Source organism: Rhinolophus hipposideros (genome assembly GCF_964194185.1).
Source record: "Rhinolophus hipposideros genome assembly, chromosome: 2".
Classification (NCBI taxonomy): domain Eukaryota; kingdom Metazoa; phylum Chordata; class Mammalia; order Chiroptera; family Rhinolophidae; genus Rhinolophus; species Rhinolophus hipposideros.
This window is the reverse complement of record NC_138048.1, coordinates 60,563,851-60,579,374: the sequence shown is the minus strand read 5'-3', so window position 1 is coordinate 60,579,374 and position 15,524 is coordinate 60,563,851. Positions and strand designations below refer to the sequence as shown.

The 15,524-nt window shown below is 43.9% G+C and overlaps 1 protein-coding gene across 3 annotated transcripts in view; it reads right to left on the bottom strand.

Annotated features, from left to right (window-relative positions):
* Positions 1–3,585: 3,585 nt before the first annotated feature.
* Positions 3,586–15,524, bottom strand: part of DGKG (diacylglycerol kinase gamma) — a 195,608-nt gene continuing 183,669 nt past the window's right edge. For 2 of the 3 annotated variants that reach the window (XM_081063126.1, XM_081063128.1), the window contains 2 exons: positions 12,910–15,259; positions 3,586–3,724 (listed from right to left, as the gene is read on the bottom strand). In XM_081063126.1, the coding sequence (XP_080919252.1) occupies positions 15,161–15,259 (99 nt within the window). In that variant the 3' untranslated portion in view covers positions 3,586–3,724; positions 12,910–15,160. Of the gene's footprint in view, positions 3,725–4,565; positions 4,636–12,909; positions 15,260–15,524 lie in introns of all 3 variants that reach the window. The other variant, XM_081063127.1, reaches the window with a different exon arrangement.

Genomic DNA, 15,524 nt, shown 5'->3' with positions numbered 1-15,524 from the left:
GATGTACTCTGCACATGCCCACCTGTTTTTGCGGCACTATGCTGAGTTCGGTTCTAGGAATCGCATTTTAAGACAGACCTTGGCCAACTGTTGTTGCTCTACAGAAAGTTGCAAGAATAGGTTAAGGTTTGAGAGTCATGACATAAAAGATGATTTAAGGATTTAGAGGATGTTTAGTCTGGAGGGAAAAAAATAACACAGACCTAGGAGGAGATAGCTGTTCCCAAATATCTAAAAGGTGTCCTGTAGAAGAAATGTCTGATTTATTTTGCATTGCCAGTGGCCAAGCCAGGGCCCAGTGATGGGAGTTAATGGCAGGCAGATTTGGGTACAGTAGGAGCCTATCTAAGGCTCTGAGAACTGGTCCTACCTGGGCTTCCTGGGAGGGTAGTGAGTGGGCTGCCCATCAACGGAAGTCTTCAAGCAGGGGTGGTTTTGCACAGGATAGGTGCCATACTGGGGAGTCTTGCTCCGGCTAAGTGGTTAAGCCAAGTGCTCTCTGCAATCCCTCCAATTCAGAGACCTCGATTATCTCCTTCTGATGTCTCTCATCTTTCTTTCTGAATTACTTCATGGCCATTTCTGCAGCCTTTGACTTTCTGCTCCCTCTGTGAACGGCTTTAGGGTTTTGGATTCAGAAACATTTCTGTAATGATTGATGGTCCAGTTTAATGGAAAGTAGGAGGGAAGAACATTAAAAAACAAGGGCAGTTTTGTTATTTTTAAGGACACACAGTAACCTGTTAAGTGGGGGAAGGAGCAGGAACACAGTCCTGCGTTTTAGAAAGTCTTGTAAATGCTACAGCAAATGGCCTATTCTTTGCTATTGTTTAAAAGGCAAACAACTGCTGAAGACCTTTGTTCTTGAATGGATTAGCATCTTCCTAGTTTATGCAATTCTTTTGTTTGCTACAGTTTCAAGAAAATTCTCACTATAAGAGTTCTAGATCATAAACTACTTTCTGGATTTATAATTTAAGTGTTTCTGCTGATTTTGGTTATATCAAATTTGGTATAGGAGGTGTTTACTTAATTTCTTGACTCTAAAAAAGCCCTTTTCTTGAGGAAAATATTTTTCACGTATAGTTAGTGTTGCAGCTAGGAGGGTGAGAAGATAGCCAAATCTCCCAGTGGAGTGGGCAGCGGAGCTATTTCCAGTATTTTGTTCTGCCCCCAAGTAGCAATTCTGCGTCTGTCTCACAGTGCCCCACCTCAAACATTCCCACCATCATTTCAAAAACCTCCACCTAGAGTGAAGCACAAAATAGAACTTAGCAGATCCAGGTGGAAGAAGGTGGGAATGGGAAGGAGTGAGTAACATATGGGTTAGGTCCCTGAGGCCAGGGTCCTTGCCCAGCCCTGAGAATGACAGCAGGGATGTGGAGAAGACATGAGGATTCAGGGCGGGATGTTGTGACGTTTGGGGCTTTTGGAAACTTGTTGGTCAGTTAAGGCAGAAAGAGCTGGAGAGACAACAGCAATGGCTCTTTAAATCCCAGGGACTGACCTGTCAGGCCAGGCTGGGCAGGGCGGTGGAGGCCGAAAAGGCAGCAGGAGCTCCAAGCAGCTGCAAAGCATCCACGGCCGCATTCTCTGGGGCTGTTGTGTTGAGCCCATACCTCCTTCCCTAGCCCCACCCAGGTGTGACCTTCAACCCTTGGCTCAGGACAGCCTCAGCCTGGAGACCAGATAATGGACTTGTTCCTGGGGTCTAAATTCTGAGAGAGGGGCCAGCCAACTCTGATATGAAGTTCATGGCCTCGCTTCCCATCTGCTCTTTCGTTCCAGACCTGCTTCCTCTTCAGGTCTCTTCTGTCTCAGAGAGCTCTTCTACAGCATCCAGTTTCTGAGTTGGTCTAGAGCTCCAGCTTGTCTCTGTCCTCCACAGTTCCTGCCCCCCAGCAGGGCATGGTGAGCAAGAGGATCTCTCTGCTGTCCAGATTATAAAATATCAGATTTCAGGGTCCCACTCTCAGAGATCATGATTCAGGAGGTCTGAGCAGAGCCCAGGCACCTGGACCTCAGGTGTTTCTGACATAAGCAGTCCATGGGCCACACTTGGAGAAACACTAGCTCCGAGGAGAAAAAGTGAATATTGGCATATGAGAGAGACAGATTTGAGTTACTTATTTGTTACTTGTTGAGCAAGTCGATTACTGTCTGAGTCTTTGTTTCTTCACCTATAAAATGCTAACCATTTCACAGGAAAGTTTTCAGATGACGTCTATCTATCTATCTATCTATCTATCTATCTATCTATCTATCTATCTATCTATCTGAAATATTTATCAGGGGCTTAATAGGATTTTTGACTTCCTTTTGCCCTCCTTCAATACTAGGGGCAACAGAGAGTTTCAATTCTTCCAAGTCCTGGCATATGAGTGGACACTCCCTGGTAATGGGCAACTGCGGAAAGGCTACAGAATAGTCTAGAGGAGCATGCATGTCTCTAGTGCTCTGTGGCTGATTAGAGAATCCGGATTTCTCAAGCAATGGCACGAAAAGAAAGGTCAGAGGTCAGCCATCTGCTGTCATTTTTATTTGCAGTAAACCACAGTCAGGACATACATATACACAATATATTACAGAACAAGTCCACGGCACTCTCTGTCTCTGCAGGCAGACAGGCAGGCTTGAGCAGGCAATCACCGTTACAGAACAACACATCTATGGGTGGAGGTGGACGAGCAAGGAGGGAAGGATCTGGACCCTGGCACTGTGCTAACCTGTTACTGCCTCCGTCTCGGCTGGTGGAGCCTGCATTTATGGGCCGCAGTTGATGGGTGCTAGGACCTGCACCTTGTGCTCAGGGTCACCCCCAAATGCTGAGGTTAGGTAAATTCCCTAAGAGGAAGCAGTGCTTTTCCAGTGGTGGGACTGAATTCTCTCCGAACACACTGGCAATTAGAAAGGGTAAAATAGGTTTGATACACAGAAGAGAAAATGCTTACACTTCAGGGATTGAGTGTATTGTGTCTGTATTTGCATGTGTGTGAGTGTGTGTATAGGTGGAGGGCTTATCAGAGTTTCCTTGTAGTGTTTTTCTATTTCATGTTGGCCCTCCAAATCAGCTGATTTCTGAGCATGATCAACCTTTATGAGGGAAGGAAGGTAGATTCTCAGCCGAGGGCCTGGCAGTAGTCCTCCTGGGTCACAGGGCTGGGGGAAGACCCATGAGAATGAGGACCCTGCCCTCTCTCCAACGGCCGCAGCATTTACCCCAGGTGAAGGCAAGATCATTAAAGCAGAAAGGTCTTTAGAGCCCGCTTTTTGATAAAAGGAGAAAGAGAGGTCCCAGAAGGCTAAAGGACATCTCCAAGGCCATGTGGCTGAGACAGGACTGTAACCCACTCCTGGTGTTGCTCTTGTTTCCCAGGCAGAGTTTCATCCCTCAAACCACCATGGGACGTGGAATGGCTCCCTTCCTCAGCTGCCTCTACGGAACATTTGCCAGGCTTTTCCAAGATAGAGGGGTCTTACTTGTTTTCTGCAGAGAGAGAAAAGCATCCATCAAAACCCCGTAGCTGGTGACTTCTTGGAATTATGATTACTTGCTAACAATAACAACTTCTCTGAGATATCTACCGAGCATTGAGGATGATGGTACAGAGAGGCACAAAATGTTCTTCTCATTCTCTGGAAGAGGGCGTCTGTGCTGTAAGCTGGGTCAACAACTTTCTGTAGGATCCTCCTCTCTTCAGTTTGGTCTCCTGCCTCTTGCCATCTGGAGAAAAAAGAAAGACATAAAACACGGCATGCTTTGAAATCTGCCTCCTTGTCAGGTGACCTCACCCCTAGACATATTGCCTCTCTCAAGACTGTAAGCTACTATGGCAGGTTTGTGCAGCTCAAAAGAGGAAACCTCTGGAGCATCAGGCACAGTCCAAGTGGAGACCTGGCTTGCCCCCTACCTAGGGGCCATGGAAAACGGTGTTGGAGAGGAACTCTGTATATGGTGACAAGGAACCAAAGCTGAATGACCACAATTCCTTACTCAACTACCATCGGCAGAGCACAGACATTATGTTATGTTGGCTACCAACTCTTCGTGCAAGGTTGGACTCAACATCTAAAGAAGGGCCTTTCCAATAAGAGGAGTCTACGATTCCAGAACTCCCTGCTCAGTGGACTTTTCATGTTAATTGAGACAGTCTACCAGAAATTGTTACTTCAGTAGGGTTATGTCTGTGGGTTTTTACTTATTTGTTTTGCTTTTATTGATTTTATGGAAGCTAAGCCTTCTTAACTGCTACGGCCTCTAGCCCCTTCTCTGCTCCAGATTCTGTTGTTTTTACACTGAAACTAATATCCTTATGATCTGGGATGCTCAACAATGTCATTTTGGGTTAAAATTCCCAACAGCTCTATGCCCACAATGGCCACAGCTATACCTGAGATATGACTCAAAGGGAAAAGAGAAAAAGGGGAGTAGTATTGAACAGAGGGGCTTAAGTTAAGACATTAATGACAATTTCTTGAGAAGTTGAGACACTTGAACGCCACCTGAAATTGGGTTCTGGACCATTTTCTCTGATCTTTCCTGGGCCTTTTAAGTACAGACTTGCCTGGTGATAACAAAGTAGGCAGATGTCCCCTTAAGATCCTTCTGATCCTCTGATTTTATGTATGAGCACTCTAAAAATAGAATCATGGAGAGAAAGAAGAGAAACAACATGAGAATAAAAGAAAGAAGAAAAAGTGAAAGAAGCAGACACTGGTGGTGGGTGGAGGTTGAGAAAAGCATGATGTGATGGGAAAAGGAGAAAAAGGAAGAGGCCAGCGTTGAAACATGTTAGGTTAGGGGATAGTGCCTGGCAAATAGACATTAATAACAAAATATTTATTGATGACTAGATGAATAATTGCATTCATTATCCTCTCCAGCCCCATTTTACTTGTAGGAAAACAGAGATATGACTTGCCCAAGTCACTATTGCGAATTGGTGTCAGGGTAGGAAGTAGAATTGGCCCTACAAGAGAAGCAGGGCCATGCTGAGCAGAGGGAGAACAGCACATTTCCCAACCTGATGCTGTGTATGTAGCAAGTGCCCTTGGGTTGTGGTTTGTGAAGCTCAGGAAGGAGACTGAGAATGGGATCAGGTTGAGACCCCAGTCTTCTCTGGCACTGCCTCGAGCTGTCCAGGCCTGGTGTAATGGAAGCAGCAGAGTGGAACATCACTGCAAAGGGCCTCATGGGGCCTCCCACTCCCTTTCCTTTCCTCAATGGCCGGAGAAGGACCAAATCTTGACCTAAAATCTTCCCTTCTCCTTTTGGGAGACCTGTAAAACATCTACTGAGTGTGGAGATTGGGCTCATGGCCTTCCATTGCTTCCTCTGTCTCCTCACTTCTCTTTGAGTTTCCTGAGTGCAGTTCCCCAAAGTTTTCTTTCTGTCCTCAAGAAAATGGAGTCTGTTAAAGGATGGGAATTCTCAACAAGTCAGTTGGAGGCAAGATCACTTTTCTGCAGATAACCTGCCTTTGAGAAAATTGGACAGATTTCCATGTAATTTATTTTTCCTTTGGGGGAAGATGGGAATTCCCATTTGTGTCATCTCTCTCTGCCCTAGACCCCGCTCACAAACATCTCAGAAGGGATATTTGAGTTGCAATGCTCTGAGACATCAAGGAGGCTTCTGTCCTTCGATCCCATTTTATTTCTCTCATTGCTCCAAAGCCTCATCATGGAAAAGAGCGGAGAAAGGGGGCAGTGCCACCGTGACGGGGACTCAACACATGCAAGTGAACTTTGTCATTTGAATACTTATTTTCCCCTATCAGGGAGCTGTGCCAGTTTTAATCACCGGGATATAGGAGGGAACACTGTTCTTTCTCCTCCTTGCTACAAACGACTAATGCACTGTAGTACAAGTAGGCCTCCCTGTTCCGAGGACATAGAGAAAAGAAAAATCACATTGCCTAGACAAGGCAACAAGAGTGTGCAGAGACCCGAATGCCCTCCGACTCCAGGAAGGCCTGCCAAGAGCTCTTACATAAGCTTCAGTGAGCTCATGTGTTTTCACGCCCATCAGCAGATCCTGGGCTTCAGGGCCAGGGGTTAGGCTGGAGGAGGGAGCTCAGAAGAGTTTGTGTTCTTCCAAAAAGTGGGTGCTCTGGGAAGAAAACATGTTCCACTTTCAGGAAGAAGAAAACAATTTTCATTTCCATGTTAGTCAAGGTAGACTTTCATTCCTCATGGCAGCAATGTCAGGAAAGGAGAAGGTGATGCTTGGTCTTATGAATGTCAGGGTGTGGGGGAAGGGATCGTGGGTTGGGATATTTAATTAGCCAAAGGTACGCAGACGTGCACTGGGGGGTATGGTTAAGAAAGCTTTTCCTCCTTATGTATGGGAAGCCTGATGGGTGCTCATTTAGATCTGCCAGCCACAGGCTGGGAATCAGGCCTTGGTTTAGTATCAGGTCTTGATTGCCAGTTGTTGCCACCACCTAGGCTGTTCTTGAATAGGAGACTCATTTCATTTATTGATTGAGACAGGCTGAAACCTGCTGTCACTCCTTTTACCTGCTGCCCTTTTGTTTGGCAGAATCACTGAGTGAGCAGACATTTGCAAGCAAACTAACTAACCACCTTGCCGACTATCTTGTCCAGAACATCTGGAGTCAGTCTGCCCTGACCTCAGCAACTATGCACAGAGCAAGTGTAATAATACCCACTTTCCTTACACTTTGCCTATTGAATATAATATCTCACCCTGCATAAGTGAGCCAACGCGTCTCAACTAGGCTTTCAGGACATTCTCTCGGGGGTTGACACACTTCCAGTTCAGTTATGCCCCACTGGAGGGAGAGGATCCGTCTCTGCATATCAGCAGCTTACTCCTCCCCCAGTCTAGCTTCATATGCTTCACATACGGGGGGCAATAACAACAATGGTTTTTTATATGATTAAATGAATCTGCAGATATGATGTTTCACTGTTTGACTTGTCCAAAATAATACTGTGCCCAGTCTTTCTGTAACTAATGCTTTAAACAAATTTTACTTCAAAAATAACATAGTGCAGATAAATTTCTAACTTGTCCAAGTGCTTTGCATGTTTTTTTCTGGTGTCATTAGTGCTTACAACACTTTCCAATTTAGTGTCTTTTGAGAATTTAGTTAATGTGCTGTTTACCTTCCTCTTTCTAGATCAATCAGGAACATTTTGAAAACAGCTAAAACCTTCCTTGCGTTCCACCCAAAACTTTCTCCTATAAATGATACAGTGATATCCTCATTCACTTTTATTTGTGACAACTGGATTCGGTCAGTTGAGAAATGACTGAGTTCATGTGCACAACACTCTGAAATCTTCCTCCAGCAACATGGACCCACACAAACTTTAACTCTGAAGAAAAAATTCCCCCATAATGATGTATGTATAATATTTTGATGTGAGATGTCATGCCATCTATAATTCATGTGAAAATATTTTGGTGAAAAAAAAAGATGAAAACAAATGGCAAAATGATAACAATTGTTGAATCTAAGTGACGGGTATATGGGTTATTATACTCATGGCTCTACTTTTCTGTATGTTTGAAAATTTTCATAACAAAAAGAAATTATTCCCAGATGTTCTAATTCCAGGAAGTATATTTAACTGGGGAGTAGGGGGTGGGGAGCTTCAGGAAGCTGACAGGGAGGGAATGGGAGGTGGAAATGGCTTAATCCTCTTAGGTTTATTATCATTACCTTAATGCCTGGTGGTAGCAGAGTATGATGATAGCAAACCCCAAACAGCAATTCAGTGACATCCTCTATTATTATTACCCTCCATGTACATATTGTTTTCTAAGTTAAAACATCTAATTCTCTATCCTTTTATCTCAAGAATGTTGGGGAGAGAGGAAATATTCACCAGGAAATTTTTTCTTTTCTTGAAGATCATGCCATTTCCTGGTAACCAATTGGTACCAGTTTTCTTAAAAAAAAAAAAAAAAAAAAAAAAAAAAAATTAAAAAGACAAGAAAAATAAGTTCATGAATTACTTTTAAATTACTCTTGTTTAGTTTCTCAACAGAAAATGCAGACTTTGTGGAATCTTCTGGATTGCCACTTATATTGTGGGATTCATAATGTCCTTTCCTTTTGTACTGTCTAATGTCAAAAGAAATTATTGTTTTATGATCTCGCACCTTGTAATGCTTGATAAGATTCCATTTTAAAAAGGATTTTTTTGGAAAGGAAAAAGTTTAGTTTTTTGCATTCTAGAAGTTGTCTTTTTACCCCAAATTATGATTCATCCAACAGATTTTTAAAAGGACATTTCGAATCTCCATTCTACCTTTAGATGTCAGTTACTAAATCTGATGTTTGATTACCTGACCTCATTTCATTTGTTCCTGATCTTTAATATGGTCTCTGTGTATCTTTTAATATGACCTTTAATATTATGTGAATACTCTGATCTGGTCGAGTTCTTCACCAGGTGTTCATTGTTGGCTGCCTGTTCTCTGAGTAGTGTCTTAGGATATGGCCAAGCCGGGGCCTTGGAGAGAGAACCTAAGAAGGAAGGCAGGTAAGGTGTATGTGGACCTTCTGCTGCCCAGATCTGCCCCTTCTCCTCAGTGTGCCTCTGTGCCCAGACATATGAATGGTATTTCCCACTCCAGCTCTGTGGAAGAGGAAAGAGAGAGACTTAGACTTTCAGTTTGAGAAGGAAGTCAGTCATGCACAGGGGATGGAGTGGTTTGGGGGTAGTAAAACCCTGTCACCATGCTTGAAGCTCACAGGAATCAATGATGGCACTGCAGGCATGAACATGGGCTTTGAAGGCAGATATTGATAAATTTGAATCCTGGATATGCCGCCACAAGGGCTGCTCTGTTTCTCAGTTTCCTCATTTGTCGAATATGGAACCACACAGCACCAACTTCATAAGGTTCTTGTGAAGTTGAAAAGTGGTCATAAAAGTAATAGGCTTTGGCCTGGACAATAAATGATAGTTGTTACTTAATAACAATTTCATCAATGCCTGCACATTTCCATTTTACCATTAACTCAACTTTAAGCTCCTGTTTTGAAAATAAGATTTCTCAGGCCTTTCATTTTGGGATTGTAGTGTTCATGCTCATCTCCCTTACCCCAATAAATCTGCTGGGGAAAAAAATCAGTTCTCTATCTCTTTTTATCTCATGAATCTGTATCTTATTATGCTGATCACCTACTGTGCTGTAACTCCACTTCTGTGCTGCCTTTTTATTCTTTGTCAATTCTGACCTGATCTCTAATAAGTGGAATGCAAATATTTCTGTCTTTCTGTCCACGTTGAATTTCATATTTTCTGAATCATGAAGCTGCCCTCCATGTGACCTAGAAAGCCCTTTGATGATCCATATTTAGCTGTATCCATCACTCAACAGATGTCTGGGTGGTTACAGGCCCCCATGAGCTCCCTCTACATCCTGTGGTTTCAAGTTCCTGAGTTGTTAGTTAAAAAGCTTTCATCCACACTAACCCCCCACCCCACCCTTTCCCCTATCCATTCCAGGGTAGAACAGATACCCACTTTAGCTATTCATTCATTTAACAAATATTTACTCATTACCTACTACATATTTGATGCTGGGTTAGATATTATCCTCTTTGCTTCCAAATTGCATTTTTCTAACTTGATCCATTTAGAATAGTCCTCCATGTTTTCTGATTATTTCTCTAGAATCTACATTGAGTATCCAATTAAATGGTCTTTTCTATTTGCGGTGTGTCCTGACCCAGGGAGACTTGGAGGCTTACTTGCAAACCCTGATACCTTGCTATAATGCACCTGCCATTGCATCCACATATTTCAGGACAACATAGGTTCACTGTGGGCTCCCTCAAAGGAAGTTTAGTTAGCAGGTGAGGCTGCAGGGCTCTGCTTGCCATCCTGCACTATGGACATTAAGAATGAACTGGTAGCAAAGGTGGAATGCTCAGAAAGTGAAGCAGCTAATTTCCAAAAACCCTTGGTTTTCTGTATCCCTGGTTTCCTACAGAGATGCCCATGAAGAAAAAATCCTCTGCTTTTTGAGCTCTCTGATTCTTCCCATTAGATAGCATCTCTTGGCATCTAAAAGGCAGCCTGCCATTCTGTTCTCCTGTGGAACACAGATGGCCCAGCCCACGCCTACCACTAATGAGGATCACATGCAAAGCCTTCTTGTTGGAGGCTCCCTTCCACAACCCTAGCCCTCCTTCCCTGAGCGGGCCAGTCACTGTTGACCACGGCATTTAAGTTTGAGGAGGCTGCTTGTGGCTCTCCCACTCACAGAGTTAAATAGAAAATCTATTAGGTAGGTCTTGGGAAATAAGTCCCATTCAGCTAGAATTTGAAACATTGACGATTAACGGATGGCTGCCAATTTGATTACAAGGGTGAGGTTTTGGGTCCCAGATGTCCACAGGGGCCGTTGAATTTCAATGTGAGCAAGCACTGGGAGTTCTTCAGTAGAAACATAGTTAGAGGGCTATACAGAGGTTGACGAGATAGGAGATCAATTTGTCAGTGCTGTGTAATCTCACCCAGGAGGATACTAGGGTTGGAAATAGTGATATAAGAATGTTAAAAACACTAAAGTATAGTAGAAATAGCAAAAATTTTGATGTGAGACAGACCCATTTAAGACCTAGCTCTACCATTGCTATGTTGTCTGACCTTGGGCAAAGTACTTCACTTTTCTATGCACTAATTCCTTTATCTGGGATATAAGTACAACGCCTCTATCATAGGCTACTTTGAGGATTAAATGGGATAGCACATGAAAACACTTTTACATAGTTCCTTGCATCCAATAAGCAATAAATAAGAATTCCCTTTCTTATCTGCCTTTCCTATTTTCTCTCTGTATTAGAAAGTTGAATGATGCACTCAATACGGTGGAACATCAAGGTAAGCTAAAAACAATGGCTCCGTGTGAAATTCTGTGCAATTCAGCTCTGTTTCCTCTAAAACTAGATTGATATTTGAGAACTGTGCTCTTTAGACTGTTCTGTTCCATGGAGCTACACGGATGAAGTCTGACACCTGGCAACTATCTCGTTTTCCCCTTACTTTTTCCCCACTCAAAGGACAAAGAGTCCAGATCCTTGATTTTTGCTTGAAGACATGTAGAACAATCGGATCATGGGAACAATAAGAGCAGTTAAACAATCATATAGAAGAAACAAGAAAGAGTGTTTTAAGAGTGGAGACTCCATATCCTAGAAAAATACTGTTTGGACTATTATTGCAGAGGATGCTTACTTGCCTGTCCCCAACTCCACTGAGAACAAAAGGAAGAAATGGTGGGCTTAAGGCAGTGTTTCTAATCTATAGATGGTGACAGGCCTCTTACGGGTCTTCACTGTGAGTTCTTAGAATTAAGCGTTTCTATGCATCTCCCATAAGGGGATTTGTTATGTGACTGCAGAACCCCTTTTTCATGAAGCATTTTATGGATACTAGTATTTTGTGAAACACGTTTTAGGACACTATGGTTTCAAATATATGGTACCGTTTGAAGTAAGTTCCTGATTGATTTTTATTGCGTCCTGGAACTGGTGTCCAAGGAACACTATGAAGTTTCCTTCTTTGGAGGGTATCCTCCCTCCTTTCCCTTCCCTATTCTTCTTCCTTTGACATTAAACATTAGGCACCCACCTGCCTGGAGTGCTGAGGTATACGCCTGTGACATAGGGAATCTGGGAGTCTAGATCCTTTTCATCCTCATGATTCTATTTTTATGGATCCCAATTGTGGTAGTGTTCCACAGAAGGTACAGCCTAGCTGGGACAGGAGGTAACTGAGAGCTTCAGCCAGCAGGAGAGGGGGCTAGAGATGGGAAAAGTTGATGTAATTATTTTTGGCAGGAGTTGGAACCAAAGCAGCAGGAGAGAGTAAGTTTTAAGACTCTCTGGCAAAGTAACTTCCTAATCTGTCACTGAGTATGTGTAAAAAAGTGATTAGTGGGCCTCTATATTTATCATGATTACTCACAAATATGTAATTTACATAATATATACAGTACATTAAGTACTATGTCACCTTATATAATGTGCATATGTATAATGTATATGCGTGTTATGTAATGCCAGTCTGGAGGCTCTTCCAGGTTCTGCCAAGTATTTCCTAATTTATTTGGCAATTTTAACATATCTTTTCCATCTGTGGAAAGAACTCTCTTGAGAGAAGCTGGTCTCTGACCTGAAAAATAACCATCCTACTAAGTCTATCTTCATTCTCAACTCACTGGAAGAAACCCACAAAGACAAAGCCATAATGAGGCACAACTCCCACCTAGCCCATTAGTCCAGGGACAACACAATGCGTCAAATATTTCCTGTTTCTTTTTTTTTCTTTTTATTGCTAGTGGGGTGGAAGCCTGGGGGCAGGTGAGAACATGTCTGTGGCATGGCCAGAATCAGAATAAGATGAGGAATAAGGACTGGATTCTCCCCTGACTGCATGTGTGATTTTGAGAAGTTACTAAACCTCTATAAGCCTTGTTTTCCTCATTATTAAGGTGGGGATGATAATACCTTCTCTGCCAACCTCCGAGGTTGCTGTGAGGACCACTCTGACGGGTACTCTACAGCAAGAAACAGTCACACAGCTGAGGGATGAGTTGCAAGGTCAGATTAAACAACACTGGGCTTTCTGAGGTTATCACAATGGAAGTACAATTCCACTAAAGTTTGTTATACTCTGTGGCTCTAAGGAAGACTTGGGACATGTCTCCCGAGCAACACTGCAGGTTCAATTCACTAGAGTAGAGCAGGCAGGAGGCCAGTCTCCGAGAATCAGTTTCACCTGTTGATAGAGCCATGTCTCAACAGCCTCGATCTCGGGGCTGAAACACATGCAAAAACTTCTGTCAATGTCCTGGAATCAGTGACCCAAACCTGAACCTACGTTTGTTTCAGAATCAAGTGGTTTCCAAGATAGTACCTGTTGTCATTCTGGAGCTTGTTGGTCCCGTCACCAAGGATCCAGTCATGCAGGATATTCTTTCGGTGGCCTGGCTTTCCCCCTGCCCAGTGTTCTGCACTGTTAGGTTGAGTGGGATGGTCACAGATGTCCATCCTAGATGGTCCAAGATGCCTGCTTCCTTCAGTTAGGATCAACATGTACACACAATGTTCATTTTCCCTTCCTTGTGCAAAGCTCTTGACCTAGTGCAAGGAGATCAGAGGAAGCTCAGTGGAGTGATGTCAAGTGGGCCTAGGTTTCCTCTTGAGAAATCTCAGAGGGGATGAAGGTCTGAGGGGGCCAAGGTGCCAAGGCAAATCTTTCTTTCTACCTGCTAAGCTCCACAGAGACTTGCCCTCAGGAAAGGAGGGTAATGCCAGCACCAGCTGAATGAGGCCCACTGGCCTCTGCCGAGACCCCTCTGTGTTCTGGCTGGCAGTACCTTGCAGAAGGTACCTCAGTTCTTCTGTGACTCCACTGACGTCATCCCTGCAGCCAGGGGTGTTTCCAGACGGAGAAACTATGACCATGATGAGGTGACATGTGGAGAGTTTAATATGATGATCTGTCCAATGCCTTCAACCCCAGACCAACTTCTCACCAGTTCAGGCCAGAGAGACTCTCTGGGAAGCATTATGAGGCCTCATTTTCTTCATTTGGGCTTGTCCCATCCACACACGTGCCGCACATTCAGTCTTCCCTGGCAACCTGGAGCCAAATGGAATCATTTCTCAGTGACTAGAATGACCCTATTTCCGGGATGTGTGGGTTATTTTTTCTAGTAAAGATCTTAATGGCACCTATTCCCAAACCACGTTAGCCAAGATACCATGGACAAGTCTCTTCACTTTTCTGAGACTTGGTTTTCTTATCTGACAAATGGGAGAGTAAATCCTGCCCAGCATCTTTTTTCATGGTTGTTTTGAGGACTCTCAGTTGTTTTGAGAACTCTCAGTCTCTCTATGTAAAGAAGCTACTTTCATTTCCCTTAAATCTCACAATTACCATGGAGTAATGTGTCTTGACAATGAAACAGCGGAATGGAGGAGTAAGAACCTTCTTTTCTTTCCCACTTTCCGTTTCCATATTACATGTTTTTTTTTTTCAACCAGGAAAAGTCCATCAGTAAATAAATACTTATATTTATAAATATATATGCTACATATATGTACACACATGTAAGATCATCTGCAGGGCCTTTAGGTCATACTCTGGGAGTGGTGGGTGCAAAGAGGCAGGAGGGAACCCCCTAATGGTTTGTCTTCTGGTCTCTTCAGTAAACAGCCCTCTCCTCCTGTCTTCTCTGCCTTCAGGAATAGTCTGCCACCAGGGCTTGGAACTCAAACAGGAAACACTCTTTGGCTTGAAAAAGAAAGAAGCTGGGGGTGTTTTTTTTCCTTCCCTTTTTACACAATATTATGACACCAATTTGAAAAATAAATCCCAGTTTCTCTGCTTTCCCTCCCAGGTGTTCACAGAACTAAGAAAATAAATACCACATCTAAGGTGTGCTGTGCAGGCAGCTCTGGGGGCTCTTGGAGCCATCTCTAAACAAACACACAGACACCAGGAGAAGTCTTCGGGAAAATAACAAGTGCCCACTGACAGCGCAGAGAACCAGGAATGGAAACAGCTTTCTACCGCCTTTCTGCTTCCTCAGCAGGTTCAGGGAGAAGTTGTCGCTCGAAGGACAACCAAGAAACCAGCGTGCACTTGCTGAGCTCTGCCAAGGGTTATGCTCTGAGAGTCGGAGGCCGTTTGTCTCTTTACAGAGGGACCTTTGTGTAAGTTCTTTGGAACGGGAGCTCTTTCCTTTGGCCACATCCGATCGCACCATAGGCAGGAAACCTGCATCCCGCTCCTTGCGAGCGTCCATAAGGAAACTTGCAGGGCTGGTGGGCAGGAAAGGGGATTTCTCCTTCAGTCTCAGAAACTCTCACTCAAGGCCTTCTGGGAATGCGGAGGTTGCTGCATGAGCCAACCATACCCTGGTGGGCCCTAAGTCCATTCAAAATGTTCTATTGGCACTGGTTCTGCTGGGGTGTGTCCACCGTTGAAATAAAATGTATGGCAGGGTGAAGGTTTCTTCCTGAAGTGTGGCTTTACTTCCACTGGTTAGAGAAGAGTGTGTGTGTGTGTGTGTGTATTTGTGTATCTCTGTGTGTGTGTGTGTGTGTGTGTGTGTGTGGCAGTTTCTTGTTTTCTTGGTTTAACTGGCATTTGGCACAGTTTAGTCTTTTGAACGGCTCTTCCTCCTCAATGAAAAGAAGCTGCTCTTCTGGGGAGGCCCCATCATCATGGGCACTTGGTTCTTGTGAATAATTTTAATCTAAAAGCAAAGAGGCAGAAATGAATTAGTGCCATGCAAATCCCAGAGACTATGGTCGAGGAAGACACAGAATGAAGAAGGAAGCCAGCTTCAGGTTGGAAGGAACCCCATGCAAAAGGACGACTGTCCTTGAACAACTTCAGAATTGGCAACTGGACCCTGACTGGGCCTGGAGTTTGGCACTGCTGGAAGTGAGGGGCGGAAACACTGGGGAGAGACAGGTGTGGGCTTCCCACATGGTTATCAAGACGCACCTGTCCTGTGT